This window comes from Myripristis murdjan, chromosome 7 (genome assembly GCF_902150065.1).
Source record: "Myripristis murdjan chromosome 7, fMyrMur1.1, whole genome shotgun sequence".
Taxonomy (NCBI): domain Eukaryota; kingdom Metazoa; phylum Chordata; class Actinopteri; order Holocentriformes; family Holocentridae; genus Myripristis; species Myripristis murdjan.
This window is the reverse complement of record NC_043986.1, coordinates 33,166,594-33,194,572: the sequence shown is the minus strand read 5'-3', so window position 1 is coordinate 33,194,572 and position 27,979 is coordinate 33,166,594. Positions and strand designations below refer to the sequence as shown.

The following is a 27,979-nucleotide window of genomic DNA, read 5'->3' as shown; positions in this document are numbered from 1 at the left end:
TATGCTGTCATATTTGATATTTGTAAGAGAGGAATTACAATATTAATTTTTATCATTTTTATCTTCAAGTGGGGTCACCCAGGGATGTCTGAAAGGGTTCTCCAGGGTCTCCAACACCATGAGGAATCGTTAAATTTCACGGTAATTTGATTCACCAGAAACATTATAGGTTGGAGGATATATTTTAGCTGTTGTCATTACTGTTTTCACTCTAGGCGCTGCACGGTTACATACACAACTAAATAGCACACGAAACTACACTCCTCTCATGTGGGTCTCTGGGGTTGAGCCAAGCGGGGATCTTTGCTCCGTCGGGGTCGATGACATGAAAACTTGCGACAGTGCAGACCCCTCCTTGGTGTCCGTTCTGGTACATCACCATAATCCCATAGTCATACAGCCTCGACAAGATGTACTAGTTCCACTGGAGGAAGGACAGATTTCCGGGGTTTATTTGAGTCTCTAATTGCATCTAATGGAGAGGATTGTAACGTGTCAAACATTACATAATATACTGAAGTCCTGTATTCGTGATATGTCTTGGTGCCCCCCTCCCTCCCCCGGCCAGATTTAATCTGACGTTGTAAAGGACCAAGCAACGCAGGGATCTACAGATTAGTGACTCTCTCTCTCTCTCTCTCTCTCTCTCTCTCTCTCTCTCTCTCTCTCTCTCTCTCTCTCTCTCTCTCTCTCGCTCCAGTCTCTGTTGCTGAGGGACAGGCGGTGGATCGGCTCGTTGTTGCGCCGCGGTAGGACCGGAGTTTCCTCGGCGCGCTCCACCGTGCGCTCCTGGACTCTGAGGACGGAGAGCCGATCATGGATCACCACCATCACCATTATCACCATCACCATCATCTTCTTCCTTTTCTTCAACATCATCACCACTCTTCTTTACTTTCTTCTCCGCACCGCAAGATTACACGGAGAGCGCACTAAGACAAAAAACACAAGAACAAACCTCTGTGGCTTTCTGACTGATTTCCATTCTGGGAAACTTTTGTTATTAATTGACCGTAAAATCGTCTGGAATGGAGCTCTCAACTTTCCTGCTGTCTAGTCTTGCCCTGCTCTTCATTGGAGGGGATATTTTCACCAGGTGAGAGCAACCTTCATTTTCGTTTGATTTCTTGCAGGTATTCTCTTACAGCCCATCCCATCCATCACGCATTATCATACAGCGCCTCAAATGGAAATAGTGACATCATTGATCAGCATAAAGTGAACAACCACCGCAATCAACTATGAATTAAGCACTTACATATCTACATTTTTGGGAAAGCATTAATGATTCTAAATACGCAGTGGATAAACTGGTACAATATGACCATGACATGATCATCAAACATCCACCTATATCATAACCGATTATAGTTTCGGATCCCTAATATAGGCTATCATCGATCAGTTCGATACAACTTGCGATGACGTATGACTTTACCTCATCAATATTAATGTAAGCAGAAAGGTGGGCAAACCGAGTGTAGGTGGGTTTACTTCTACTAAATCCCTGGTTATGGGCGTTGCGTGCACGCATGTTGTGCTAATTTTAAAACCTGATTTATCCTCCCTAACACTGCACAGTTTCGCACAGTAGCCAACACAGCTCAATTCCTGCATCTCACTGCCTGTAATTTACATCAGCCATCTCTGATCTAAAGTTGGATTTGATATTTGAATATTGTGGCTGTGGCAACATTTGCCCAAAACGTTTGTTTTTTAAAACTTATACCCCAAATGAAAAGATAATTTCTATCAGTCCATGCAGTTTTTGCATGAATTCTAATCGTCACAACCTGAAATGTGCCTTCTCTCCTGCTTTACCTCTGCTCACACTGACCCAGCGACATCATTTGCATAATGCTTATGTACAGCATAAGGTGATTGTTTAGTATGGAGAGGAGTATGAGGAGAGGTGGGTCTCTTGGTAGCTTTTTTTTTTTTTAACCTGGCAGAAAATGGCAGCAATTTACTGTAGTGTTCACTATAGGAGTCAAGTATCACATTTCACAGGCCTTCAAAACCATGCATTTCACCGGATCAGCATGCTATAATGAAACAACCCCTTGTGCTATATAAAGTAGCTTAGGCAGGCATATAGAAACAGCAAGGGTGGTTGAGGAAAAGGGGTTGTTGGGAGTATCAACTGGAAACCTGCCATGTTTCACAGAATTAGACCTCTGTCACCTGCTCCATGCCAAGTATTGTCTTTTATGTTTATTTTGTTTTCTCAAGTGCAGCTGATAATGCAGTGAAGTGAGACTATTGTGAGTTTTTCAGCTGATAAAATGAACTGTGATCCATGATCAGAATTCATTCATTCAGAGTTCAGTAATGCCATTTAAAGTGATTTGACGCTATTGCCACATTTAGATTTTGTAGTAACTTTGACCTTTTTGCACAGATTTCCATTAAACAAACAAAAAACTCAGCATGTTCTTGTCAGCGTAACTTTAGTAAATTTAGTGATCTAAGGTTTCTCTTTATGCTTTCTATTTCCATTTATCCTCTCTGTGCCCAATCAACAATGAACAAAATCACATTAATAAAAGAGAAACTGAACACAAAAATGACAACTATTTAATTGCAGCACACTGCAGTAAAAATGGCAGCTTGTCCTTGTTCTAACACAGGAATCAACCATGTACCACTAATCCTTAGTTTCTCTAAACCCATGGCACTGCTAAATGCTGCAGAGTGCTTCTAGTGAAAAGGCCAATAGGTGAGGTTACTGTGGCTTTGAGTGGATTTTGGACAAATCCCTCTCATTGACTTTCATGGCTGCCCACCAGCAGGGGGAGTAACAGCTGTTGTAATTGGATTTTCTGCCTGTAGTCATTGCTTTTTTTTCTTTTTCTTTTTTGCTCTTTTTTACTCTCAGTACAATCCACAGTGTAGGCTTTGTTCTTGCACAATTATTATATCCTCCTCTCAGCACACACACACACACACACACATTGTTACATTGCTTCTAGTAAACTTGCAAACTGCTAATTTTTCTTTTTGTGTTGCAAGCTCATGAGTTTATTTTCTCCAGCCCCTCCAGAACAGAATCACCATGATTCTCTTTTTAGCCCCTCGTTTATCCATTTCACGAAAGGTGCTTAGCTAAGTTACCTCACCAGAGGTGTCATCTATGGAATCTCATTTTCAGCTTTAACACAATAAAAATATTAGGTGTCTCCACCCTTTAATACCTACAGCAGAAGCACAGAATCTTGGCTTAAAAAACCTAACTTAAATCTGCTTGCTTGAATCAGAAATTCTATTCTCTCTATACACAACTTTGTCTTCGTAACATCAGTACAAAAATATAACTTGCAGGAGCTCAATTTTAGTGCAAAGTGAAAATCTAGGACATATGATTTAAAATGGAATGTGTGTATTATTCTACATATCTTCCAAATAACTGTGATTCTTTGGTCGATGAAGGTTTAATTCGACCAGTGAGGTGAGAACTGACATAGACATATTGTATCTCTACATGTGTGTTTTACTGAATCTTGCCATAGTTTACTTTCTTTTTTATTTTTTAGTATCTCACTCTTTTAATCTGTCACTTTCACAAAAGCCCTTCTAAGGACAGGGGTTGCATTTTAGCATTAGCTTTAAACACTATGATGCTTGTATCGGATAAATATTTTCAATTTCTCTTTGTATGATGTATTTGTGCCTATCTCATAAACCATAACCAAAAAAATAGATATAGTCCAGTGGTTTTCAAAGTGGAGTTTGGGGACAGTGGATCCTCAGCAACATGAGGAATAGTTTAAATTTAAACACAAGAAATCTGATCCAGCATCACTGATCTGACATTCAAATGTGTCATTTTAACCATTATACATATAATTTTCTTGTAGTTATTAAAAAAAATTGAATTTTCTGGTTAATTGTTTTGATTTCATAATGAACACAAACCAAAATATCTGGTTATATCAGAGTCCCGAGGTCAAAAAACACTTCAAGTAGGGGTCCTGGATTTAATGACAGTCAACAAGGGAGTCCAGGACACGAAAAAGTATGAAACCTCCTGATATAGTCCACATATATCACTCTCCACACTTTGGTGTTTTGTAACTCAACTTTGTGGTTGTACCTGTCCAGCGAGTGCAGCCTAAGGTAGTCAGGTTAGGAGCTTGAAATTAAACATAAGGAACATGGAAGCTCAGGTTGATTCCTGAAGTCGTAGTGTGGTGTAGTTTGCAAAGTGGATTGTAATGTAGAGCTGTGGTAAGAGATGGACTGCTGCTCTGTGTAAATGGTGGTAGAGCTACATATGACTGTGGGCTTAATGATACATGCAAAGCAAGTGCAACCGCTTCCATTTGTGTAGCTTTGCGCTACCAAATCTTGCCGCGTGTGGGTGTTTAATTGGCCGTGTTATAGCTACAAGTATGTGAGTACACACTCAGTATTCTCGATCTTTGCTATATACTGTATGGCAATATTTTTATTTGTTTAGTTTTAAGGATCCCTATTAACTGATGCCTAGACAACAAGCTGGTCCTCCTGGGGTCTTAGACAGCATATCATATAGCTCACATGGACAAAAACAACCACATTTGTATGGAAAATAAAAACCCAAACCCACAAACTAAACAGTAAATTAAATAAGGTACAATGCCCAATTCAAACGGAGCACAAAACAAGACACATTATAACCAGCACAGACAGAAGTAACCAACTTCCAGTATAAATCAACAAAAACCTCAACACCCATAAAATAATATTTTAAAAGAGTATTTTTTAAAGCAAGTGTTTTCTGGTATATCCCGCGGTAAATAATGCACAAGCAGCTTCCAAAGATCCTCTGTTTTGTCATACAATACTGTGAATGTGAATAAAAATCAAAATCTAGTCGGTGAAGATTGGAATGTTTGAAATGTTATTTGAACTTTGCAATTATGAGCATGTTTTAAGACAAGATCATTCTGGAATATGCAGCATTTACAACCTTTGTATTAACATTACAGACTGTAACATAGTCGGCATTAGCATAGTCACATATATAATATTAATACACATATTAAAAACCACCCACTCTACACCCACTTCATCTTCTCCATCTTTGTGAACTACCTGGCTGGCTACATTCTACATGTATTTCTCTGATAAACAGCTACTGTCCTCAATAAAGATATGCGCATTACACATGTTCTCCAGCTGAACTAATTAAATTAGCCCCTGTGCATTGTATTGTATCCTCAAATGTACGTTTTTAGACCCTGCTCCTTTATCCTTTTTGCTACAGAGTGATTGCAAGAGCGCTACAACTTAAAGAAAATGAACCTGGCACAGGGTCAAGAGTTGGGTTTTAAGGCAGCTCACACACAGTGACTGCTACTTCACAGATCTCTTATTGTAATGATGTTTCACTCTCATTTCCACTGTACATCTGAAAGTGAAGACATAATTCATTGCTGCCATCAACATTCAAATGTCTCATGCTAAATGTGGCTTTTATTTTATTCATGCCAACTATTTTAATGTTTTGTAATGTTAAAATAGTGAAGAGAGGGAAGCAGCTTGTGAACAAACATATTTCAGATTTATTTATTTACTGAACATGCACTATCATGCAAGATCATGCATTTTTTGTGATAAGGACATAATGAAAATTAACCATATTTGAACCCAGACCTACAAACTCAACAATAAATTAAAAGAGGGCACAAACCTCCATTAAAATGGAGCACAAAACAAGAGACATTATAACCTACACAGACAGAAAAGGAAACATAGATTACAAAGCCATGTTTGAGTTTTTACCTATGACAGGAAACTAAAATCATGGTTTCTGAAGCATAGTTTTCCTATGGTTTAACCACTGTTTTTCTACAGTTTACACCAATTTATTCTAGTTACCATAAATACATGAAGCTGTTTTACGGTGGAAAAAAAGATTGATGGAACATTGTGGAAAGTTAGGACAAACCCCCTCTACAAAGCTTGCAAGTGGCTATTAGTTTGTGGATACCCGACCTGAACCCAATAGGTCCTGATGGGTCAGGCTGGGTTCGGACCAAAGTTTAGAAATTATTTTCGAGTTCAGGTCATGCTCGGTCACATCGTGTTATTTCAGTGGAACTGTGGTGTGAAAAAAATCGTCTGGGTAACTTCCTGTATAGTGCTAGAGTTTACATGATGACACCGATCTGTACTCTAGTGCCTACCACCATGTGGATGTGGTGGGATAGGTAGAGTAGCAAGCTAACATTACTTTTTCAAATTTAGCATCCTGTGCATTTCACGCTACCTCTAGTAACATGTCACTGCTGGAAGACCAACAGTCTCAAGCTGTTTGACCAAATATAACACTGCAATTGCAATGCTCATTCTTTCATTCATTTCCCATACTGGCTTATTCCAGCTCAGAGTTGCAGCTAGTTGGAAACTATCCCAGCATGCACTGGGTGGACAGCAGGGAAACACCCTAGACAGGTTGTTAGTCCATCACAGGGCTCACAAACAAATATACTCACACACACATTCACACCCACGGACAATTTAGAGGCAACAAAAATTTAGAAATTATGTTTGGGTTTGGGTTGGGTTATTTTAGTGAAACTCTAGTGTAAAATAAATTAAAAATAAAATGATGAATCTACTGTCTGTTCTGGTCAACTTACTGTATAATGCTGGAGTTTACATCTTGACACTGAAGGCAACACCTAGGCTATTTCAGGCGGTAAATGTAACCTGGTGATGGAGGACAAGCAAAATCTCGAGCTTGGGTTGGGTTCGTATGAAAATATATGGCCTGATTCACACTCTAACCCTACCTTTTTTTTTTTTTTTTTTTTTTACCATCATCATCATTGCCTAATTTGCAATTGACTGAAATCAAGAAGACAGGTTGTAAGAAACTTAAAAACACATCTCCATTGTAAGGGCTTTATTTTTTGTTACTGTTTTACTCCGAGTTGTCGTATTTTCATCTCATCATAGGCTGTGCTCCCATTCTTTAATTCTCACTTGTAGTTGCTGGTGTTGGGTTTGAACGGCACTGTATGCATTGTTTACTTCCAGAGCCTGAAGTGTTATGCAGTGCTCACATGGTTATTCGCTGCTCATAGAAGATTGATGGAAGTGAAAAGTTCACCTTGTGTAACTGCTGTATAACACTGACATGATACAAAAGGGACTAAGAGTTTCTTGTTTCCTAGTGTTGATTTCTTTTCAAATGTTCATACAGCTGCTGGTAAAGGAAAATACCAAGTTTCTAAAAGACCAGCCTGTTGGTCAGTGTCCCCATTAAGTGATGAGAACATAGTCACCAAAATCATCCATGTGATTCTTTAGCCGCAGACTTTACCACACACTAGGATCATGATGATGATCATGATCCTAGTGTGTGATTGTCATGATCATGATCGTGACTAGCATTATCTCACAAGTGCTAAAATTAGAAGTTTTAGAAGCAGTTTTGTAGATCATAGAATAACATTTCTGTAATGTTATATAAAATCACATGCTGTTTTGTTTCCATAAGAAGTGAGGGTGGTGGGTGATGTCATCACTAACCACCATAGTGGATACATGTGTAGCTGCTCACTTGAATTGTTCCTAGAGGCATGCTATATTAGCTACACTGAGTTTAGGAAGGGATAATCCACAACAAGGCAGTGTTCTGCTGAAAATAATGACCTCCCCTGAAGTATCTCATCCACAGATTCCTCTGTGGAGGTTATTATTTTTAAGTAGAAGACCAATTCAGAGTGGATTATTCCGCCTATTACATGGCTTGTAGAACTGCCTCCATCCAAAAATCAGTAGTAAAAGCACAGAAATTCTAATTTTAAAAATACTAATATGGGTGCTGCCATCCTGCTCATGTTTCAAGATTGTAAAGTAGCTACGGCATGCTAGCTAACAGAGGCCCTCGCCTGCCGCTGTTGCCTGATTGTATCTTGCTCCCTTTTTCCTGCATGTCTGCAGTGTTTGGAGCCCACTAATGCAGTGGAGGTCAAGGGTTATAATAACCTTTTGACACTGGGCATTGTCAACCAGCTTCTGATCTGACTTTCTCTCTCTACATGTGGCTAGCTGACAACTCACAACACAAACAGCAGCAAGGCTTTCTTTGGTGGAGCACATTAGTTTGGAAGCAGCAGATACAGTGATGAGGTTACACACTGACATCAGCCTTGAAATAACAGACCACAGAATGCTTTCACTGACCAATCATAGTCAAGTATTCAACACAACCATGTAATAAGGAATATTTCTCATTTACAAATCTACAAGACACTGAACCAAAAGCAATAACAATTTGACGTAAATACAGTCTTCTTATTTCAGACATTGCTAGTGGTTACCGTGATCAACACAGTGTATGCTAAGGTGTTATCATGGAACCTGCTGTCATCAGCAGTATGCAAGGCCCTGGAGCCATCGAGCTGCCAGGGACACATGGCTGATGATGGTGCCTATGGTCTCATCTCTTAATGCCTGGGTTGACTAATGGAGCAATCTCTCAAAACCTGACCCTGTAATGAAAAAGGTTAGCATCTACAAATACCCCATTTGCAAGGAACAGCAGAATGCCAAGAGCTATAACGTAGAGATTAGACTTAAAATGTAAGACACTGTAAGAACAAATGCGGTATAACCAATGGTTTAGTGAGGTGTAAAAATGAAAAAGTGCAAGAGATAAGAGGACGGCACAGTGTACTCAACTCTGTCTTCACAAAATAAAATCTAATAGCACTGACGCAGGCTATTGTATTATAATATTATATTAGATTATTACTATTGTCTTCATTTGTTCTATCTCTTGTTTTAATGTCTTATATTGACAGAGTGATGAATTTTATGATATATACTGTATAGATTTCTTTGTGTTTCTTTTTTCTTTTCTTTTTTTTCTACATAGCATCATATCTAGCGGTGGACAGTCTGTGCATCTTGTATAAAACAAGATTTGTCAGTGCAGCAGGATTTAATCCTAACATTCATGACCTTTCTAGTCAGTCACACTTGTCCCTAAATCTGCATTCAGGTGACGCATTGCTCTTTGCTAATCTGTATGAGAGGCTGAGTCAGCGGATAAATCCTCCCCACTGTCCACAGAGTACATTTCCCAATAACAGAGTGATTTTATCACGTATTTCTGGCTGGAGATGCTGGGCCCGCTGCCTGATAGCGGATACTGTATAGTGGACTGAATTTTAAAGCAAGGCACCACATGAATACCTCTATGGATGCAGCTACAAAGATTTTTTGTACTAAGACTGTTTTTGCTATATGAACATATTCAAAGGATCTACATTTTTCTTTTAAAAATATATGCATTTTAGAGCGCCTTTTGCATTTTTATCTAAGTGGTGCATTTTCCTTTCTTTTCTTTTCATTTCATTTCTTTTCTCTTCTCTTTAATACAGCTTACACAGATTTTTTTTTCATGCATTATTTACAAAATAATATGTATATGCCAAAATCTCGGGGCTTTGGCGGTTGTGGGAGGGTAATGTAAAAGAGGAACCACATAAAATGAAAATGACAATAGAAAATCCTCAGCAGACTGACAGATATTTTCATTATGTAATCCTGCCATTACAGCTGCACTATACAAAATGAAGGGTTGAGTGAAGTGAGGAGAGTTTAGGCTCAGTTTATCAGTGAGTCACAATATGATCCACCTGCAGGCGTGGAGATGCTGACCCACAGTTTTAAACCAACCATTTACACTGGTGAGAGGCGGCCATGTTTAGGAAAGGGTTTTTCTTAGGTTCAGGCTGTGGTAAGGATCTAGGCCAGCTGTGAATCATTTGCCTCCTTCACGGCCATTTTCACTCAGTCTTCAGCTTCCATGCTTATTCCACATACTTTGTCAGCTGAGTCAAAAGGGTCCTCACCGCAATGCAATTTGAACATTATCATGCATAAAATATACCTGTTTATGTACAATGTTCACTATGGTGGACAAATAATTGCTTAACCACAGGGGGAAAAAAGAAATATATGTCACCAAAAGATAGATAAACCTATGCTTCACATTTTATTCAGTTGTTTTATTTATTTAGTTTATTTATTTATTGTTTTTGCCTAAACAATCATCGTATAGAAATGCAGGCAAGATTTTGGCGAGCCTTGGGTGTGCTCTGTAGTGGACATCATGCATGAGAGGTTTAAAATAATTCACATTTAAAGTTGATGTTGATTTTTACTTAATTTTTTCTGCTTTTTGTATTTGAGGCAGCTGGGATAAAAACATATATTACCTATCTGCTGGCGTTTTTATTGTTTTATAAAGTTCATGAATGGTAGGTAGGTAGGTAGGTAGATAGATACTTTATTCATCCCGCAGGAAATTCACATTTTCTTCAGCAGTATCCACACAATGTATACTAATAATACAAATAAAAAGACAACAATATCTTATACTAACCAATTCAATGGCAATCACCATTTTCATCCAGTGGGCCTTTGCTTTGTTGACAATAACAAATTGTATAACAAACTGCAGGTTGGACCAGAGACTGAAACTGCAGTAGTGATTCAAATTGCAGGGGTCTGTATTAATAATTCAGATAGCTGCCAAAATGATCATTTGATTGGTCAGTCCTGTCAAGCAAGTGTTGTATAATGCAGCTGTGGACTGAGGTGCTAATGCTTCCTTTCACACTTTATCATCTGAACATTATTTGATTCATATTTAGAGGAAAACTGTTGCTTTAGGCTCTTTGGAACAGCATTGGATTGCCACTGACCTGAACATCTGCCTGATAGCCTTTTCTATCCTAGTAAGAAAACCCAGCTCTTTGTGCTCTGTTGTGCTGCACTTTGACCTCAGGCAACTCAGTGCTGTGCCGTACGTTTATCAAGCGACTTTGATGCACAGGAACAAGCAGTGTTTGGACAAATAAATATCATATTATATTATATTTCATATCATTTCATCCTTTCAGTACGCCAAACTCTGTTGTCTCTGTGTAAACAGTTAGAAAATGTAATAGTCAACAGCTAAAATCTTCCTCTGTGGGTCTCTGGGTCCAGGGCTGTAGCTAGGAGTTATGAGCCTTATGCACAGGAGGTGGCCACCCCACTTTCCTCTTGTCCCTCCACCATCTTTATCCATCCACGACAAGCTACCTTCTGTGTCTACCCATCCACAACGCTCACCCTTTCACACATTCATTTACTGATAAGTTATTCAATTAACAACTTATCTCTTCTTAATACAGGTCCCTGTGACTCAGTGTAATGAAATTGTGTGTTTAACTGCCTTAATCTAGTGTTGCTTTGCAAAACTAAAATGCACATACAACCACCAAGGGCACACAGACGATAGTTTTGCTGAGATTACTCTTAATGACTGTATTTTCCCTTAAAGATCCGGTAACTTCTGCACTTCCTGTATCTCTCTGCACCAGAGCAGCAGTAGCCACTACAGAGACTGATTGCTTGAGTTTGCCATGGTTTGTTTTCTTCACTGAACACGTGGACGCATGTTGGAGAAGAAAAATAACAACCTTCTCCAGAGTACTAGAAGATAGCTCTATCACAGGTTTGATGTACCTCTGAGGCTCCTGCCAGCCTCTCTTGTAACTGAGGACCAGCACGGAGCTTACACCACACAAGCGAATAGTTCTATTGTCTTTTACTTTTTTTTACATTTTTTTTTTTTAAAACAAAATTTTGGTCTGTAAAAATTGTGCCACACATCATCAAACTCAAACTTAGGAAGACAGCAGAGGATGGCAGCAGTATTCTCCCACATAACAGCAAATGAACTAATATCAAAATTTTCAAAATGGATAAACTATCCCTTTAATGTTTATCCATTTGGGGATCGATGACATGAAAACGCTTGACCCTGACTAAGTGAATAAAGTAACAGTGAAATGACACTATTCATTGTTGATCCCATGGAGGACCCCTGGGTGTCCCCTGATCCTGCTTCAGGGCCTCCCGGCATGGACCTAATCCTATAGAGGCTTACTCTGACAGCCTTTAATAAAGGAGGCTCTCCTGGCCTGATTTAAGCTGAAAATAGCACTAAATGGAGAAGCTTCAAATGTGCCAGAATTATAACAAAAATGACACTGATGTGTATTCACTGCAGAATAAAAGGTGTGGCTGGTGAATACACAATTGTATGACTAAAATTAATAAGGTAATCCATTGCACACATACACATACACACACGAACACACACAGTCAAACAAGCGGAACAGATGTTTTATCATTATTTATGTATGTTAAATTGTGTTTTATTCAATTGGTCTTTGAGAAGCAATGCTGTTAATTGGACACTGATGCCAATAAAGCAAACTGCGTTGTGCTTGGGGAAGAGAGGCCTGATGCTCTCTGCGCTCAGGTATATATCAGTGTCATTGTAAAAAGCTAATTAAGCTCGTTAGCGTGTGCGGTACATTACGTTCAAAAAAAGCCGTTGCAAATTTGAGACAGGCTGCCGCTCTTTGTGTTTTCTCTCCTCCGACTCGGCTCACCGTCTGTTTAATAGTTCGCTCATAAACAGACGGTGTTCCGATCCGGGCCTCGGGAGATGCATTTAATGAAGGGGAAACAGAGAAGGAGAAGAATGAGCATCATATGGAAAGAGACTTTGAACTGTTTTAGAGGCAGAAAGGGGAGAGAGAATAGGGTAAGTGTGAGCGTTTACTGGATCTCCCCAAAGACCAATCAAGTGTTCAACCCCATTAGTGTGTTTTAGCAGCATTAGGTTTCCATTTGGCTTTTCCTTGCAGAGTGTTGACTGTGTCTGAGCCAGATTTCTGTTGTGCTTTTTTGGCACAGCGTGGTCATCAACATGCAAATTCAGGTCACTCTCACTCCTCCAGATCTGCACACTGACAAGGTACACCACAGTTTGCAGTGCTTGAGAAAAATAATTTACCTCATATTATGCCTCCTCTGTGTTGAACAGTGCTGCATTAAAAAAAAATAATCTGCAACGTTTTTATGAAAATAAATACCCATGTTGCTACTGTCCATCACAGACTCATATAAAAAGGATCCAACCTATTGGCAGTTTATGTAAGCTGCTACATTTCCTGTTCTAAATGCACGGTATCTGTTAGCTCTTTCCTGGGAAAATCCTCAGGCAAACAGGAAGTGATGTTTTGTTTTCCATTAGTTTGGAATTAAAACTCAGACAATCCAAGGAGACAGACATCACAGCACCGCCCAGGCTGTTTGAGCATTTGATGGGTGATTTCTGGGAAGTGAGATGCACAAACATCACAGAACTGAGCACAGGACCAAAGATGGAGACAAAATAATGATTTATAATGAAACTTTACTTAAAGGACTGGCCTTTTAATAAAAGCAGTGTTAGTTTTGTTGACTCAAACTGTAAGTATTTGTCACACAACTTTTTCGAGGATGAAAACATGACTCATACTAAACAAAAATGAACCTTTATTGACGAAATAGAATGACATTTTGGTCAACAAATAAAAAGAGAGGAAAATTCCAGAAATAGACAAAAGGAAACACTGCTCCTGATCTCCGTTTGAAAGGGAACAGACATATGGATAAACGTCACTTGTGGTATCACATTACAATATAGAAACAAAAGCTAGATACAAAATACAGGAGGAATGTAGATCAATCTCACTTGCTAATAACATATTGAGGAATTTAGCAGAATAAGATCAAAACCTTCATTTTCAGCTGATACCACCTGAAGTTTTAGTCGACAAAATCTAGACTAAACCTAACAAAATTCAAATGTGACTAAAACTAAAATGAATTTTAGTCAAAAGACTAAAACTAAACCAAAATTAGCTGTCAACATAAACACTGAGGAAAAGAAGTGCAATTTGGACGACTGTCAAAAGGCAACTGCAGTTATGAATATTCACTCATAAGCTGCAAATTTCCACACAGCATGTACCAGAATAATCCTCTTCTGCTGCACGGAAAAAACAGGACATACGCTCCCCATGAAATGATGCAGAACACCTTCCTGCTGGAGAGTTACAGAAATGATACATTTAATGAGTAATAAATGATACTCCGTCATGAAATATGTATATAAATCATATTATTGAAATACAATAGGAAAACTGTGGCGATACCATGGCAACAGAAAAGTTTTTTTTTTTTTTTTTTTTTTTTTTAACATGTACACATTCTTTTAGGCATATTATCGTCAATATAAGGTCAGTGTAAGGTCACTGTTTATTGGCTATACTATGAAATGCTTAGGGAGATTCCAGTGACTTTTCATGGCTTTTAACCTTTGATTCAATTAAATGATACAGCAGGATTCATACAAAGTTAAATTTCCTTTCATATGTTTTTGTTTTTTTCCCCTCACACTCCGTCCTGTCCTTCCTTCCATGTGCCAAGATATATTTCACCGTGGCACATTACGGATTCTTGAGGGAAGAGCTCTTTCCAGATTTAGAAATTGCCAATTAGTAAAGGAATCCAGGAGTCACACGTTGATTAATTAATCTAGCCAGTGTTCTTATTTATTCCATTTATGACAGTGATTACCCGACTAAAAATACGAGCAGCAATGTCAAAATGCATTCAGTGAGGAAATGTCACTGACATTGTGTGTTTTGATGTTTATATAAATGTGCGTGCCATTTTTTCCCACTTCATAGTCTCTTCATATGTTGTGGACTGCTGATGCCCTCAGCCTCAATATTTATGCTGACAAGTTTTGCATGTTTTTCATGTTGTGGGTATGAGACATCTCTCTCCAGGAAGTACTTAGCCTTCCACTCAAATGCCAGCCGACTGTTGTAGCACTGTCATAACTCACTTGATCAGGCGCACACAGCTTCCCCTTTAATGCTTCCACCAATCTGTGTGAGCTGGAATGGAAGTAGTTTGATAGAGTTTAATGCACGAATCAAAGCTGTAGTCCGGTGACAATACTGCATACACCAGAGCTTTTCAAAGTGCCCTCCCTAGGAGCCCTTGAGGGTCTTCCTTTTAGGGCCCCAAGGGGGGAGTGGGGAGCCAATTTTCTGGTAATTTTCTGGTAATTGTCTTTGCCTTTTACAAATGTTACAGGTATTATTTACAGGCTTATTACTGAGGTTGTAGTTTGCAGAGGTCTTGTATTGGACTACATTATATTTACAGGTGTTTTTAATATTTTGTTCTCCCTAATTATATAAATGAGGGAGACAGAATAGTGGAAACATCTCTCAATAAAATGCAGTCCAGTCCAACAGCAGCACTAACTATGAGCTCAATGCCAAACAGAATTGAACACCTCTATTATTATGGGCATCAGAAAAGGAAACTTGATGGAACAGTTGGATTGGATTGTACTAGATTGTACAGGTGGACCTGATAAAGTGGCCATTGAGTGTGTATATATACGTATAGGGCAAAATCAAGGTTTAATGAAAGTCAGCTTGGTTATTCATGAAAAAGTTTGAAAAGCCCTGGCACAGTGTGTTTCCTACAGTAGTTGTCCAAGGAATGTAGAAAAGCTCTTCTACATGATATATTTTAAACAGCTTCACTGCCTTTAGGTTGCAGCTGACCCTGTATCAACTCCAACACATAACAGCCCAAACTGAATTTCTTTATCAGAGATGTGCTGCGTTTGCATGCCCACTGTTACAGAATGCAAAACTGCCCCCTGGTGGTCTCTGTGCTGCATTGTCATGCTCCAACCATACCAGCGGGTCTGCTCAGAGGTTTCACTCTCCCTCTGTGGTTACAGCATCTGGCCACCTACACAGCACACACGCTGCTGTAGTTTAGTGTGTTTGTGTGCAAAGTCATAGCTAACAGCAAAGGACAGAATCTTATGAGACGCCTGTCTCTGCTCTAATGGGAACCTATTTTGGTGTCCTTGACATGAACAACAACATCATGTACAGTATGAGCTGTCAGCAATATAAAGTGATAGATTTGGTTCTGCTTTCCTCAGCCCCTGTGTGGAAAAACAGCTGAAGAAATACACGCCTACAAGAGCCATGACAAAGATGTTTTCTTTATGTTATCTTTATCCATGTCTATACATGTATATGTATGTGTACATATATATATATATGTGTACACACACATATATATATGTACACACACACACACACACTAAAACTATAGCCACTGGAACCCAGGACATCAATCCCACTATTTCTGTAGTACTAATAATAATATAATGTATTAATGGTTTATTGTTTGGAATCAAAATGTATCAGAAGCAATCCAGCTCTTGCTGTAGACAACGGCTGATTCATGTTACACCATCAATCAGTTATCAATCAGACTGCATCATATTTATCATATCGGTGGAAGATGACATCAACTGGATGAGATGCACCCCAAACTGGCCAGTAACATATGTACAGTTTGTTCACTTTGCTAGATAGAATAGAGAGGACCATCTCTTTCATTTCTTTTTCTTTCTTTCTTTCTTTCTTTCTTTCTTTCTTTCTTTCTTGGCTGGTTGTGGTCATTTTCTTGAATTGTTTTTCAAACTAATTTTGGGTTAATTTTCTTGTAATTTCATTTCCCTTTTTAAAATGCAATTTTAAGGTCCTTTTTTTTTTTTTTTTAACCAAGTTTCTTGCTAATTTATGGGTATTTCCTTGCTAACTTCCTAATCACCTTTCTCCCCATGTTTTTGGAAGAAATCAAGTGAATTTTCTCAGGCTTCAAAAGGTCCAACTGTAGCCCCAGATATCAGTCTAACCCTGTTTATAACCATTTTTCACATTCTAACCTGTCAAATGATATTATTTGCAGACAAACAGCGAGAGCCCCTTGTTTCTCTGCATCGTGTTTCTTGTTTCCTCATTCTGGTCAACTGTATCTCAGCCCCTTCCAGGTTTTTTGTGGCCACGGTGTGGATGGATGACTGCTCAAGGCTGCTGTGTGTTTGTCTCCTTTAGGGCCATGCTGAGTGACATTGGGGACTATGTAGGTACTGACATTGAAATATCCTGGTTACCTAATCTGGATGATTTAATGAAGGGCTATGCGAGAAATTTTCGCCCTGGGATAGGAGGTGAGTATGAGATCTACTGCTCATGGCATTGGATTGACTTTCACCCCATCACATTTACAGCCATCCTTAGCATAACTCAACATATATGATGGAATTATCATTTTTTAAAACTGTTTTATTTTCCAGTTCCATAAGTCTGATAAATGTCTTTATTTAGTGTTTTTAGTTGTTTTTGGCTTTTGCGCTAGTCGAGAGCTGTATTTATCCTATGTAAATACATGCTTTGAGTCTCGGACCATGGTGACGAACAGCTAAGAATTAAGTGAGGAGAAGCTTCGGGGAGGGGGTTATTGAAGGTGATGCCTCTCATCAGCAAGAGAGGTGGGTGTTGAGTATGAGGAGCACCACCCAGGGTACTTTGCTAAGAATGGCTGCAAAATGTGAAACATCCAATGACCACAGCGATAGATTTCTCAATCTCACAGCTTAACTCAGCTGAGCAAAAGGTGAAAATGTGAAGCAGGAGCAGCCGTATCACCAAACATGCTGCCTTGTGCTCTGCTCGCCTACAGTTACCGTCATACTGCAGCATTGTGTGGTCTGTTCTCTACATTTCTATGGATATAGAATATGATAGTGTACGTGTCAAGAACTAAAGATGTTTATGGCCATTTGGGAATCATATATATTATTTGGAGTAATTTCCCTCAATTCAACTCATGTCCCATAGTCATTTAACATTAGATGAATATTATTTTAAATGTGGAATATATTTACAATATATTTACAATATATTTACATTCGGTAATTTTTTTAGTTAATTTTTTTTTTTTGTGTGTGAAAAGTACTAAATGTGCATTTTTATGTGTTTTTTTTTAAAAAGACCATACCAGTGATTTTGCATGTTTAGCCTAATATCTACAAGATCTTTGTTTCTGCTAATCTTTTCCCAAAACAAGCACTTGTGATTTAGAAGGCCAATATCATTTTTCCTCCCTTTTATCCAGACATTGGTTTCCATTCATTTCACTACGATACGAAAATGAACTTTCAGAGACTTCAAACTTTCTGCACAGCAGTATTCCATCACCATAAAAATGTTGTCCACATTAGTTTTCATAAAAGCAGCAGCACTGTTGTGTTTTGATGACTTGAAATTGGGTGGAGTGAAACGGTCTCTCCGCCAGAAAATAGTTCCAGGGAAATGTTTGCTTTCCACAGCCAGGTATCAATTCTGTGGTTTATGAATGGAGACAACTTTGTTAGCTGTTGAAGCAGAACATTATAAGGTGGGCGTTTCATCCAACAATTAGAATTTTAAAATAAAGACATTTTAATTATATTTTGTAAAATCTTTAGTACACCCACATGTTTTGCAAATGGTTTGTTGCAAAGTAAAATGTGGATTAACTGTAATAAATGAGCCCAACATTCAAAATCACTGGTATGGTCCTTTAATCTGTACATTTATTATCAAAGGTCAAAATATGCTTGTTGTTGCATCGGGTGAATGAATTAGCTTAAAGTCACCTCCACTGACCTTGACTTGCAGTCAACATCATTGTAAATCACCTCACGCTCCATGCATGCAATGTATAGGCAACAGAACATGATTTGTCGTAAATGGTTATGGAATAAGTGTTGAATGGGAGGGGAATGGTAATGTATGATTCCTTAATGTTCAGTATAAATAGCCTTTCCGTTCTACATCAGTGAGCTCATCTCTGCACCCCTGTAGCTTTCGCCCTCCAGCATAACGATCTCAGAGGCACAATCCATGCAAATCATACGGCAAACTGTTGATACGATGTTTGTGAATGCGCTTGTTGGCAGAAGCTCACTCTGTGCGAGTCCATGAGAGCCCAGTGCTGTTTATGAATGCCCACAGTGCAATGTGCCACTTAGCATGGTTAAACTGGATGATGCTTAATCTCTGTGCACTGTAGGAGTGGGAGGATGGTGGGAGGGATATGGAAACAGATGGGTGATGAAATGAGAATGGGAAAGAGAGGGAGGGATGGAGTCAGAATTAAGGGAAATAGTTGTGGTGGTTGGGGGGGGTGGGGCGGGGAGGGGCAGGTTTGCTGTGTTTCTCACTTCTTCCCCTGCAGGCCCGCCAGTGAACGTGGCCATGGCCATAGAGGTGGCAAGCATTGACCACATCTCAGAAGCCAACATGGTAAAGCACCCAGTCACTTTCTTTTGTGTGTGCCTCCTCTGTACAGTAAGGTTCTCTGCACTCTTCAACTTTAATATTGCGGCAAAGATTCACCATTTGCATAATCCTGATTTATTCCACTCGAGGATTTGGAAAGTGCTCAGTGTGAACATGTGTGACACATTGGCTGATAATTTGTTACTTTCATGGGTTTTGAGGAGGAAGTATCAATGTAGTGGGAAGATACAAATATGTGTTACTGTTTATTTTCCTTACAAGCAAATCCCTTCCTTTCTTTAAATGAAAAACCCACATTAAAAGAGGATTTTTAATAAATACTGCATTTGTGAAAGCTTGCTCCGAAACCAGAGATGTATCAGTTTGATCTGTTGTATCGATTAGACCTTAGCTTTTAAGACGTCTTAGCCTTTAAAGGACTGGTGTTCATTTTTGAGCATGTACAGTATCTCCATGTGCGTAAAGCCTGTTTCCTCTTGCCCTTGACTCAGCTACGTGTGCATGTGTGTATGTGCCTGTTTTTCCTGGCAGGAGTACACCATGACCGTGTTCCTCCGGCAGAGCTGGCGTGATGACCGCCTGTCCTACAACCACACCAACAAGACACTTGGGCTGGACAGTCGCTTCGTGGACAAGCTCTGGCTGCCTGACACTTTCATCGTCAATGCCAAGTCCGCTTGGTTCCATGACGTCACTGTGGAGAACAAGCTGATCCGCCTGCAGCCTGATGGGGTCATCCTCTACAGCAGCCGGTATGAGGAAAATTATTTCACGTCTTACATAGGCCAAATTCAGCTTTGACAAACAATAGAACCACTATTAAAGGGATAGCTCATCCATTTTGAAAAAAAAAAATGATATAATTTCACTTCCCCCATAGCTGCAGGACAGTAGTGGTACTTCAGTGCTGGATACTGGCAGGATTCTCCAAATGCTAACTGTTAGCCTCCTGCCATTGAGGTGGGCTTCCCCCCAGCTAACACTCTTAAGCATAACACTCAAACTGCCTAAATCCACTCAAAGAAGGTTTAGCATCACTTCACAAGCCTCTCTTTCCCAAACTAAAAGGCATGAGTGCACAAAGACAGTATTTCTGCTCAACTTTGTGTTGTGTTTTTCCTGTTATCAACATCTGTAAAGATCCGGTAACTTCTGCACTTCCTGTATCACTCCACACCACAGCAGCAGTAGTCACCACAGAGACAGAAATAGACTGAGTTCGCTATCATTTGTTTTCTTCATTGAACACATGTAGACATGTTCTTGTCCCCCACTTCCCTCCAGCACGTTTCATGTACCTTTAAGACACCTGCCAGCTACTGCTGTAAGTGAGGACTTACACAGAGAGCTTAGACCACAGAAGAAAATAATTCTACTTTTGGTAAAATTTCCTCCAAATCCCCACACTCAATCTTTATTCATTTAGCAGTTTCCGTGGATTAGGGCAGTTATTTATAAGGATAACACTGTTCCAAGGGAGGGTCATTTTTTTTTTTTTTTTTTTTTTTGACTTTTCGGACTTTAGAAGCTACATCACTGCAAAAACTCAAAATCTTACCAAGATTATTTGTCTTATTTCAAGTCAAAAATGTCTTATTTCTAGTCAAAATATCTCATTACACTTAAAATAAGACATGATCACCTCAGAAGTAACTTGTTTTTAGACAATTGTCTCTTGTTTCAAGTGAAAATTTGCTTGTTTCATTGGCAAAATTTGTTTCTTGTTTCTAGCTAATTTTCACTTATTTCAAGTGAATTTTCACTTGTTCCACTGGCAAATTTTGCCAATGAAACAAGCAAATTTTCACTTGTTTCAAGTGAATTTTCACTTGAAACAAGTGAAAATTGTCTAAAAGCAATTTACTTCTGAGGTGATCATGTCTTATTTTAAGTGTAATGAGATATTTTGACTAGAAATAAGACATTTTTGACTTGAAATAAGACAAATAATCTTGGTAAGATTTTGCGTTTTTGCAGTGATTGAGTTCCCTCAGCGACTCCCTGCCTGGCCAAACGGTATAACTCAGTGTATTGTTTCTCTTTGGCTGCCCTATTTGTCGATCTCTGTGCTTGGCAGTGGGCGTGTACAGTATCTGGCCAGTCAGTGGCACTCTGCTGGTGATGATGGGGTAGATTTTCAGCACGTAGAATGAACTACATGGTTGAAATACCCTCTCCCAGCTTGAAATCATCACATTCCGAGCAAGTCAGGCTCCTGCTCATCGTCACACCCGCTTATCTGACATTACTTTTATTAGGCCAAGATGAATGAAATCTCAAACTATAACATTTTCGCCCCTCTGGTTATGTCAGCTCCACATAGCCTATAGCCAATAATGCATTTCACTTCAGCTATGCTACAGTTGCATTGCTGTTGCTGCTGCTGCTCTGGCGCCAGTACGAAAACTGCCGAGAGCCAAATCTGGATGGACAGATGGCAACGTGGTGTCATCTAGTGGATGGAATGAATGTCTGTACACAGTGATGGGTCACATTTCTAATAACGTCATGCGCAAACCGGCTCTGACACTATCCAAATCTGTGTGCATTCACCCACCTGCCACCCACCTGAATTAATTGATTTCTCTGATTTGGAGACCCACACCTGCATGGACATTCCACTACACCTCTACCTGTGCCTGTGTTGCTTTTCAAATTAGGTTGAGCAGGTGATTTCTTTATTTTACATTGTATTGATGTATGAATATTTTCTGAAGGATTTACTTTAAAGATCAGAGCGGCTGCTCTCAGTTACGCGCAGTGATGTCGCTGCAGCAAATGTGGTGGGACAGTTAAGTAGCAAAACTGAAAACTGTAGTTATAAACTTGACAGGACAGAGTGAACTCTCCAGGAGAATTAAACGTTTAGCTTCCAGAATAGTTTTTTAGACTGCTGTTAGAGCTCAGGGTTTATCAGGAGGACGGCTGCTTCACTCCAAACAGTTTATCTGTATGAACCTGGACTGCTTGTCTGACCTCTTAGATGTGTAGAATAACACAGAACATTAGAATGAACATTAGATGCTGACTGTGTCTGTATGTCTTGAGATTGAAATAATCAATGAAGATACACTGCTGTGTCTTGTGCATAAATACGCACAAGCCACAGCGTCTGTCTTCAAGGGGACATTCAGTTATCTTTTCTGTGTATGAAAGCTGAGTTTATTGAAGGTTTCCCACCCGTGACCACACATGATGCCACAATATAATTTGGGCAAACAAATGAAATTATGATGTTCCGATAATTGTGAGTGGGGCACTCTTCTCTGTTGTAGCCTCACTTTGTGATTTAGGCTAATAATGATGGCTGTAACATCTTTAACTATAAACGTCTGCACTAAGATGTGATTTTTAGCTCCCATGATCTTGATTTCAAATGAGTTTAGACAGCGTAGAAACTGATATCAACCAGTGATGGGTAAAGCTTAATCTTTTTCATCTTGGAATGAAAACCTCTTGACCCTCCATGCCACATTATAGGAGATCCTTGCTTTTGTCACTTTTGCAACTCATGTAAACAAATGTCTTTTTGTCCCCCCTTCAGCGCCAGTTTTACTTTTGTCTTTTTCTTATTGTTGGTTTCTCAGTGCTTATGAAAGTTGAACCCATGCACCGGACACAATCCTAAATTATAGAATTTTTGCCAAGAGTACAGACATTTTTATTTATCTCTGTGGGAATGAAAATTCCTCATGATGTAGGCCTGTGCCACAATATAGGAAGCTGTTTTCTCCCATTGTAACGTCATAAACTGCAAGAAAAATGCAAAAAAATCTCTGTGTCCATCTCAAGTATAAATGTGAATGTGAAGCAGAACATTTCTTGAACACTGCATGTGGCCCAGTTGACTTTCCCGGAATAAATACAGGCTGAAAACCAAGTATAATGGTATATAACGAGTTTTGATTAAGTGGGCTGTTTTTGTCTATCCTAGTATCACTTCAACAGTGGCATGCGATATGGACCTGACCAAGTATCCCATGGATGAACAGGAGTGCATGCTGGACCTGGAGAGCTGTAAGTCTGTCTTGTCCTCTGGATTCATCTTGAAAGTTGACTTTGTCCCCCTCTGCTGTTGTATTTCTTGTCTATGTTGTAGATATCTGTGTTCTAGATTTGCTGCTAATATCTATACACCCTAGAGGAAAGACATGAGGAGGAAAGGGCAGAAGGGGTTCAACATAATACAGAAAGAAAAATTTATGAAAATCAAATAAGGTTATATAAATGTATGGAAATCATATATGCAGACAGCAAGGTCTCTGGCTGTGACGTTGATCAAAGGAGAAGCTGAACTCTCAGTCCTGTGAAAATGCGCCAATAATGAGCCTTGTTTCAAGTTTCATGTTTCCATTCCACCATGGAATGCTGAAAATGGTACTGCTGCATGCTGAGCAGCCCTCATACGGTACTGCATTTTTCCTGGTTGGGCTAATAAAATGTCTGGATGTCTGTCTTTTTTTCCAGATGGTTATTCCTCAGAGGACATAGTGTATCACTGGTCAGAAAGTCAGAGACATATCCATGGCCTGGACAAGCTGGAGCTCTCCCAGTTCACCATCACAGACTATCGATTTGTCACTGAGATGATGAACTTCAAATCTGGTGAGTCTTCTTGTCCTTTTTGTTTCTCTTTTCAGCTGTCAGCTGTCAGTCAGCCATTTTGAAAGCAATATGTCTGGGGTGTTTTATGCATTGTGAATTGTTTTGGACTTGGCGTGTCTCTTGTAATGGAAAAAACTGCAGAGTCTTTCTGAAGCAAGCTTTTTTTTTTTTTTTTTTTTTTTTTTTTTAACTCCAGGCTTTTCTGTGGCTATATTCTATGCACAGAAAGAATGCAACATGTTACCAGGCTTGCTGCTGACGCAGCTTGGAGGTTTGGGAGATGATAGGAGTTACTTCTTAAAAAGACCTAGCCTGCAAGTATACTGTATGTTTTATGGCTTTAACTTTTGCCGAAAGGGCTGTGAGTAAGCAGACAGTTGCTCCCACATGTTCACATCTTCGGAAAACAGTTGGATTTTCAAAACAAAGCCAATTTTCTTATTTCAGAGCAAAATTAAACATGACATCCTTTTCTTTTCCTTTTACCCAGCGGGACGCTTTCCAAGGCTCAGCCTTCGCTTCCAGCTGAGACGTAATCGAGGAGTTTACATCATCCAGTCATATATGCCCTCTATACTACTGGTTGCCATGTCCTGGGTGTCCTTTTGGATCAGTCAATCAGCAGTTCCTGCCCGGGTATCCTTAGGTTGGCATTAATTTGATAAGTTCTGTTTAAAGAGTGGGTTGGGGATGATGATGTAAGTCACCAACCTGGTTCATGTGTTGCATGTTAGACTGATCAGTTTCCTCATAAAGGCCATTTGGTAAAAATGTTCTGCCAATCAGTTTTGTTCCCAGTGATATGTTGGACATGATGTAGTTTGTATAGGACTGATGAATACTACACTATGTGAAAAACCTTTACATCAATTTGAAAGCTTTCCATCAGATTCCACACTAATATATAGATAATGATGTTGTTTATCCCTGTGATAATTTTTCATTTCATTTCAATTCAGTTGTTATTATTGGCTAATGGACAGTCTTTTTCCCCTTGTTTCAAATTCTGTTTCAGAAGCTGGTAAAATTTTGGCATAAACTTGGTCAAATTTAAAAATGCTGGTTCTGTGTACTTCTGCAGGGATCACAACGGTGCTGACCATGACCACCCTGATGGTAAGCGCCCGCTCCTCCCTGCCGCGAGCATCAGCCATCAAGGCGTTAGATGTCTACTTCTGGATTTGTTATGTGTTTGTGTTTGCGGCGCTCATCGAGTACGCCTTCGCTCACTACAACGCTGACTACCGACTCAAAGAGAAGGCCAAGGTCAAAGCTAACAAGCTGAGCTCTGAGGTAAGAAAAACATTCACATCATGCACTCATCAGACAGCATCAGGTAACAGTATAGGGCAGCGGCAGTGGGAAACAGTCTATGTCCTACCACATATGGCTCTTTGTAAATATGACCCCAGTGCTTACAGAGGTGCTCCTACCAAGCAACTAATAACAACAGCAATGAAACTCTATATGCAGCCTAAATACCATAATATAATATATCTACAATGTGCCATTGTAAGTTTTGTCATAATGGATAAGGTTAGGAAAAGGTCAGGGTTAAGGTTAATAAACATAACTTGCAGTTTGCTAATATTAGGTAGCTTAACTTTAAAACCTAACTCTAGGGTTAGGGTTAGGGTCATATGGGGTTGTTTTTTTGTCAGAGGCCAGTTTCTCAAATTTATATACAGCATCCAAAAAGACAAGAAAAGGATCCAAGCCAGATATCTAATATATCTGTGTAAATCATTTCAAATAGTCAATTCAAGGTCTTGAGAACTTGAGGGATTCAAAAATCATTTATTCATTCATTTAAAAGGAAAAAATATTAAATATACAAGGTATTTAAAAGATTTTGGACCCAACCTAGCAAAATAGCTGGTTTGCAGAGTTGTAGTCTCGCAGCAGTAAAAGAAATGAAAGTATTTAAATATGTCCAAGAGATTGATATTTAAAGGAAATGGAAGGGGAATGGAGATATTATAAGTAGTAAATGATTGTACACGAAAGTGCAGTGCAACTGTAAAAGAAAGAACCATCCATAATTGCTATATCTTGGAAAGGGATTTTCACAATTACTCATGCCTTGACCGATTTGCTTGCTGACACTTGACAGTGATAAAATAGGTTCTAAAAGATCTGCACATGTCCAATATTGGTGGACAGCATGAGACATTTGAGGTTATTATTGCATTAACAGTTTCTTCTTCTGCTTTTATTTTTTCTTTAAGCAATGTCTCTGGTACTACTACCACTGACATTGACCAAGCTGCTTTTTAGGGATGGTTCCATACAGTTTTGTGATCAAATGCCCATTATCAAAGAGATTTTGCAAAGTAAGAAGGGTTAATAAGTACAAATCTGGGCTAAAGGTCTGAGTTAATAAGTACAAGTACAATGTTAGCCCTGGGCTAACACACTGAGCTGCAAGTGTGAAATGACTGTTAGCCTAATGGAGGTCTTAACCCAGGGCTAACATGGCTTCAAGTGCAATGTCATAAGCTCTTATTTCCACCCTCGGAACTCCTGTGTACATCTTGAATTACATTCAAGTGCTTTGGTGAGAAATGTCGGCGAACTATAACAACCTGGAAAATGGAAACTGTTGCAAGTCTTTGCAAATCACAACTCAGGCTTCAGTGTTTCCCAATTTCCAACTAGTAATTATGATTTCAAGGTGCCATTCATGTCCTTTCAAACATTTTGCCTAGATCTAACAAAATTCAGTTTTCAGCCTACTACAAAATAAATTATGGTTTTGATGCCCAACAATTCAAAACCTGAACCTGAACCTTGTAACTCCAAGCTCACAAAATGCCTAGAGTTCTTCAAAAAAAAAAAAAAAAAAAAAAAAAATAAACTACAAAAAAAAACATGTATGTTCACATGCCTCTTTCTCTCTTTCCAGTCCATAGTGAAGAACGGCAAGCAGGCCATGGTGCTGTTTTCCCTCTCGGTCACGGGGATGAACCAGGGAGTGATGATCTCCAACCGCCACGGCCGGGCCCAGCGCTCTGGGGTTGAAATCCCCGGTGAGGTGGGCACCGACGAGGCCGAACCGAGGAGGAGGAGATCCAGGCAGGTGGAGGAGACCGAGGAGGAGAGGAAGTGCTGTGCCAAGTGCGTCTGCAAGCCCATCGATGCCGACACCATCGACATCTATGCCAGGGCTGTGTTTCCCTTCACGTTTGCCGTGGTGAACGTAATTTACTGGGTAGCGTACACCATGTGAGCAGAGGACAGGAGGACTCTGTGATTGGCTGCCGTCCATGGCTGTATATAGAAGAAAATCGGGGAGATGTGCCACTTTGAATACTCAGCGGATTGGTGCAACCAACATATATACTGTAAGCCAGTGGAGTGAAACTTCAAGAGGAATGAAGTTATGGCCTCTAAATATCAAAATGTGGTTAATAGCGGAAGTAGTTAAGAGTTTAAAAAGTATGAGCAGGACTTCATGTCTTCAAGTACACAGTGCTGTAAAAGGCAAGGGACTCCATGAGCCTTGAGTAGCGACGCGTTGCTTATCGAAGGTTCACTGAATGACAACTTCGCTCTCAACTTTTGAACTTTTTCTGGCCATCTTACCTACAACACCATACGCAGTGAGCGCAGCCGACGTGGAACTCCATCCAGATTTCATTACAAGGACATTACAAGAAAACATCCTGCTTGTACACCCGCAATATACTGTATGTAGACTGACCACATACTCACAGATAAGTGTAGTTAGCTTAACTAACTCATAGCCACAATCTGGAGTGAACCGCCTACTATCTTGCAAAGCAAGGAGCTGCCCAAAAAACAGGATGACAAGATGAGGTGTATAACTACTCTGCATGGCTGATACCTCACTCATCCCCATCCCTTCCATCCCTTCCCTCTCTCTCTCTCTCTCTCTCTCTTTCTCTCTCTCTTTCTCCACCCAACCACCCCCACCCACCTCCCCTGATTCATTTTTCGTTTAGGACGCAGAGTGGAGTGTCTTATCTCCCTCTGCCAGTTCTGCCTGTTTCCTCTCCATTAAAGGACTTCCTCCACTACCTGTGTGTGTGTCTCTCTCCCTGGCTTCAGATGTTCACTTGAACTTAAAGCCCAGTTAATGTGAAAAACAAAAAGAAAAAAAGAAATCCCCTCAGGTAATTGTCCATCAACATATTGTTGCAGGTTGTAAATCAATAATCTCGAACTCAGTGACTATTTCAGCTTCAGGTGGGTCCACCTCTTCAGCAGGTAAACAGGAAGGCACTAATTTGTAGGATTTTTGTGAAAGTTCAGTAGGACTGAACGATATGGTAAAAAAAAAAAAA

General features: G+C 39.6%; 2 protein-coding genes across 2 annotated transcripts in view; one reads left to right on the top strand and one right to left on the bottom strand.

Moving 5' to 3' along the window:
• Positions 1 to 837, bottom strand: part of cfap74 (cilia and flagella associated protein 74) — a 76,838-nt gene extending 76,001 nt beyond the window's left edge. Inside the window, exon 1 of the mRNA XM_030054841.1 lies at positions 696 to 837. Within this exon, the coding sequence (XP_029910701.1) occupies positions 696 to 837 (142 nt within the window). The remainder of the gene's footprint in view (positions 1 to 695) is intronic.
• Positions 716 to 27,712, top strand: gabrd (gamma-aminobutyric acid type A receptor subunit delta). The gene is made up of 9 exons (XM_030056312.1): positions 716 to 1,096; positions 16,836 to 16,951; positions 19,003 to 19,070; positions 19,599 to 19,819; positions 23,002 to 23,084; positions 23,535 to 23,672; positions 24,163 to 24,318; positions 24,754 to 24,965; positions 26,578 to 27,712. Exons 1-9 carry the CDS (start codon positions 1,029 to 1,031, stop codon positions 26,899 to 26,901), a joined length of 1,386 nt encoding a protein of 461 aa, XP_029912172.1. The 5' UTR covers positions 716 to 1,028; the 3' UTR covers positions 26,902 to 27,712.
• The last annotated feature ends 267 nt before the right edge of the window (positions 27,713 to 27,979 follow it).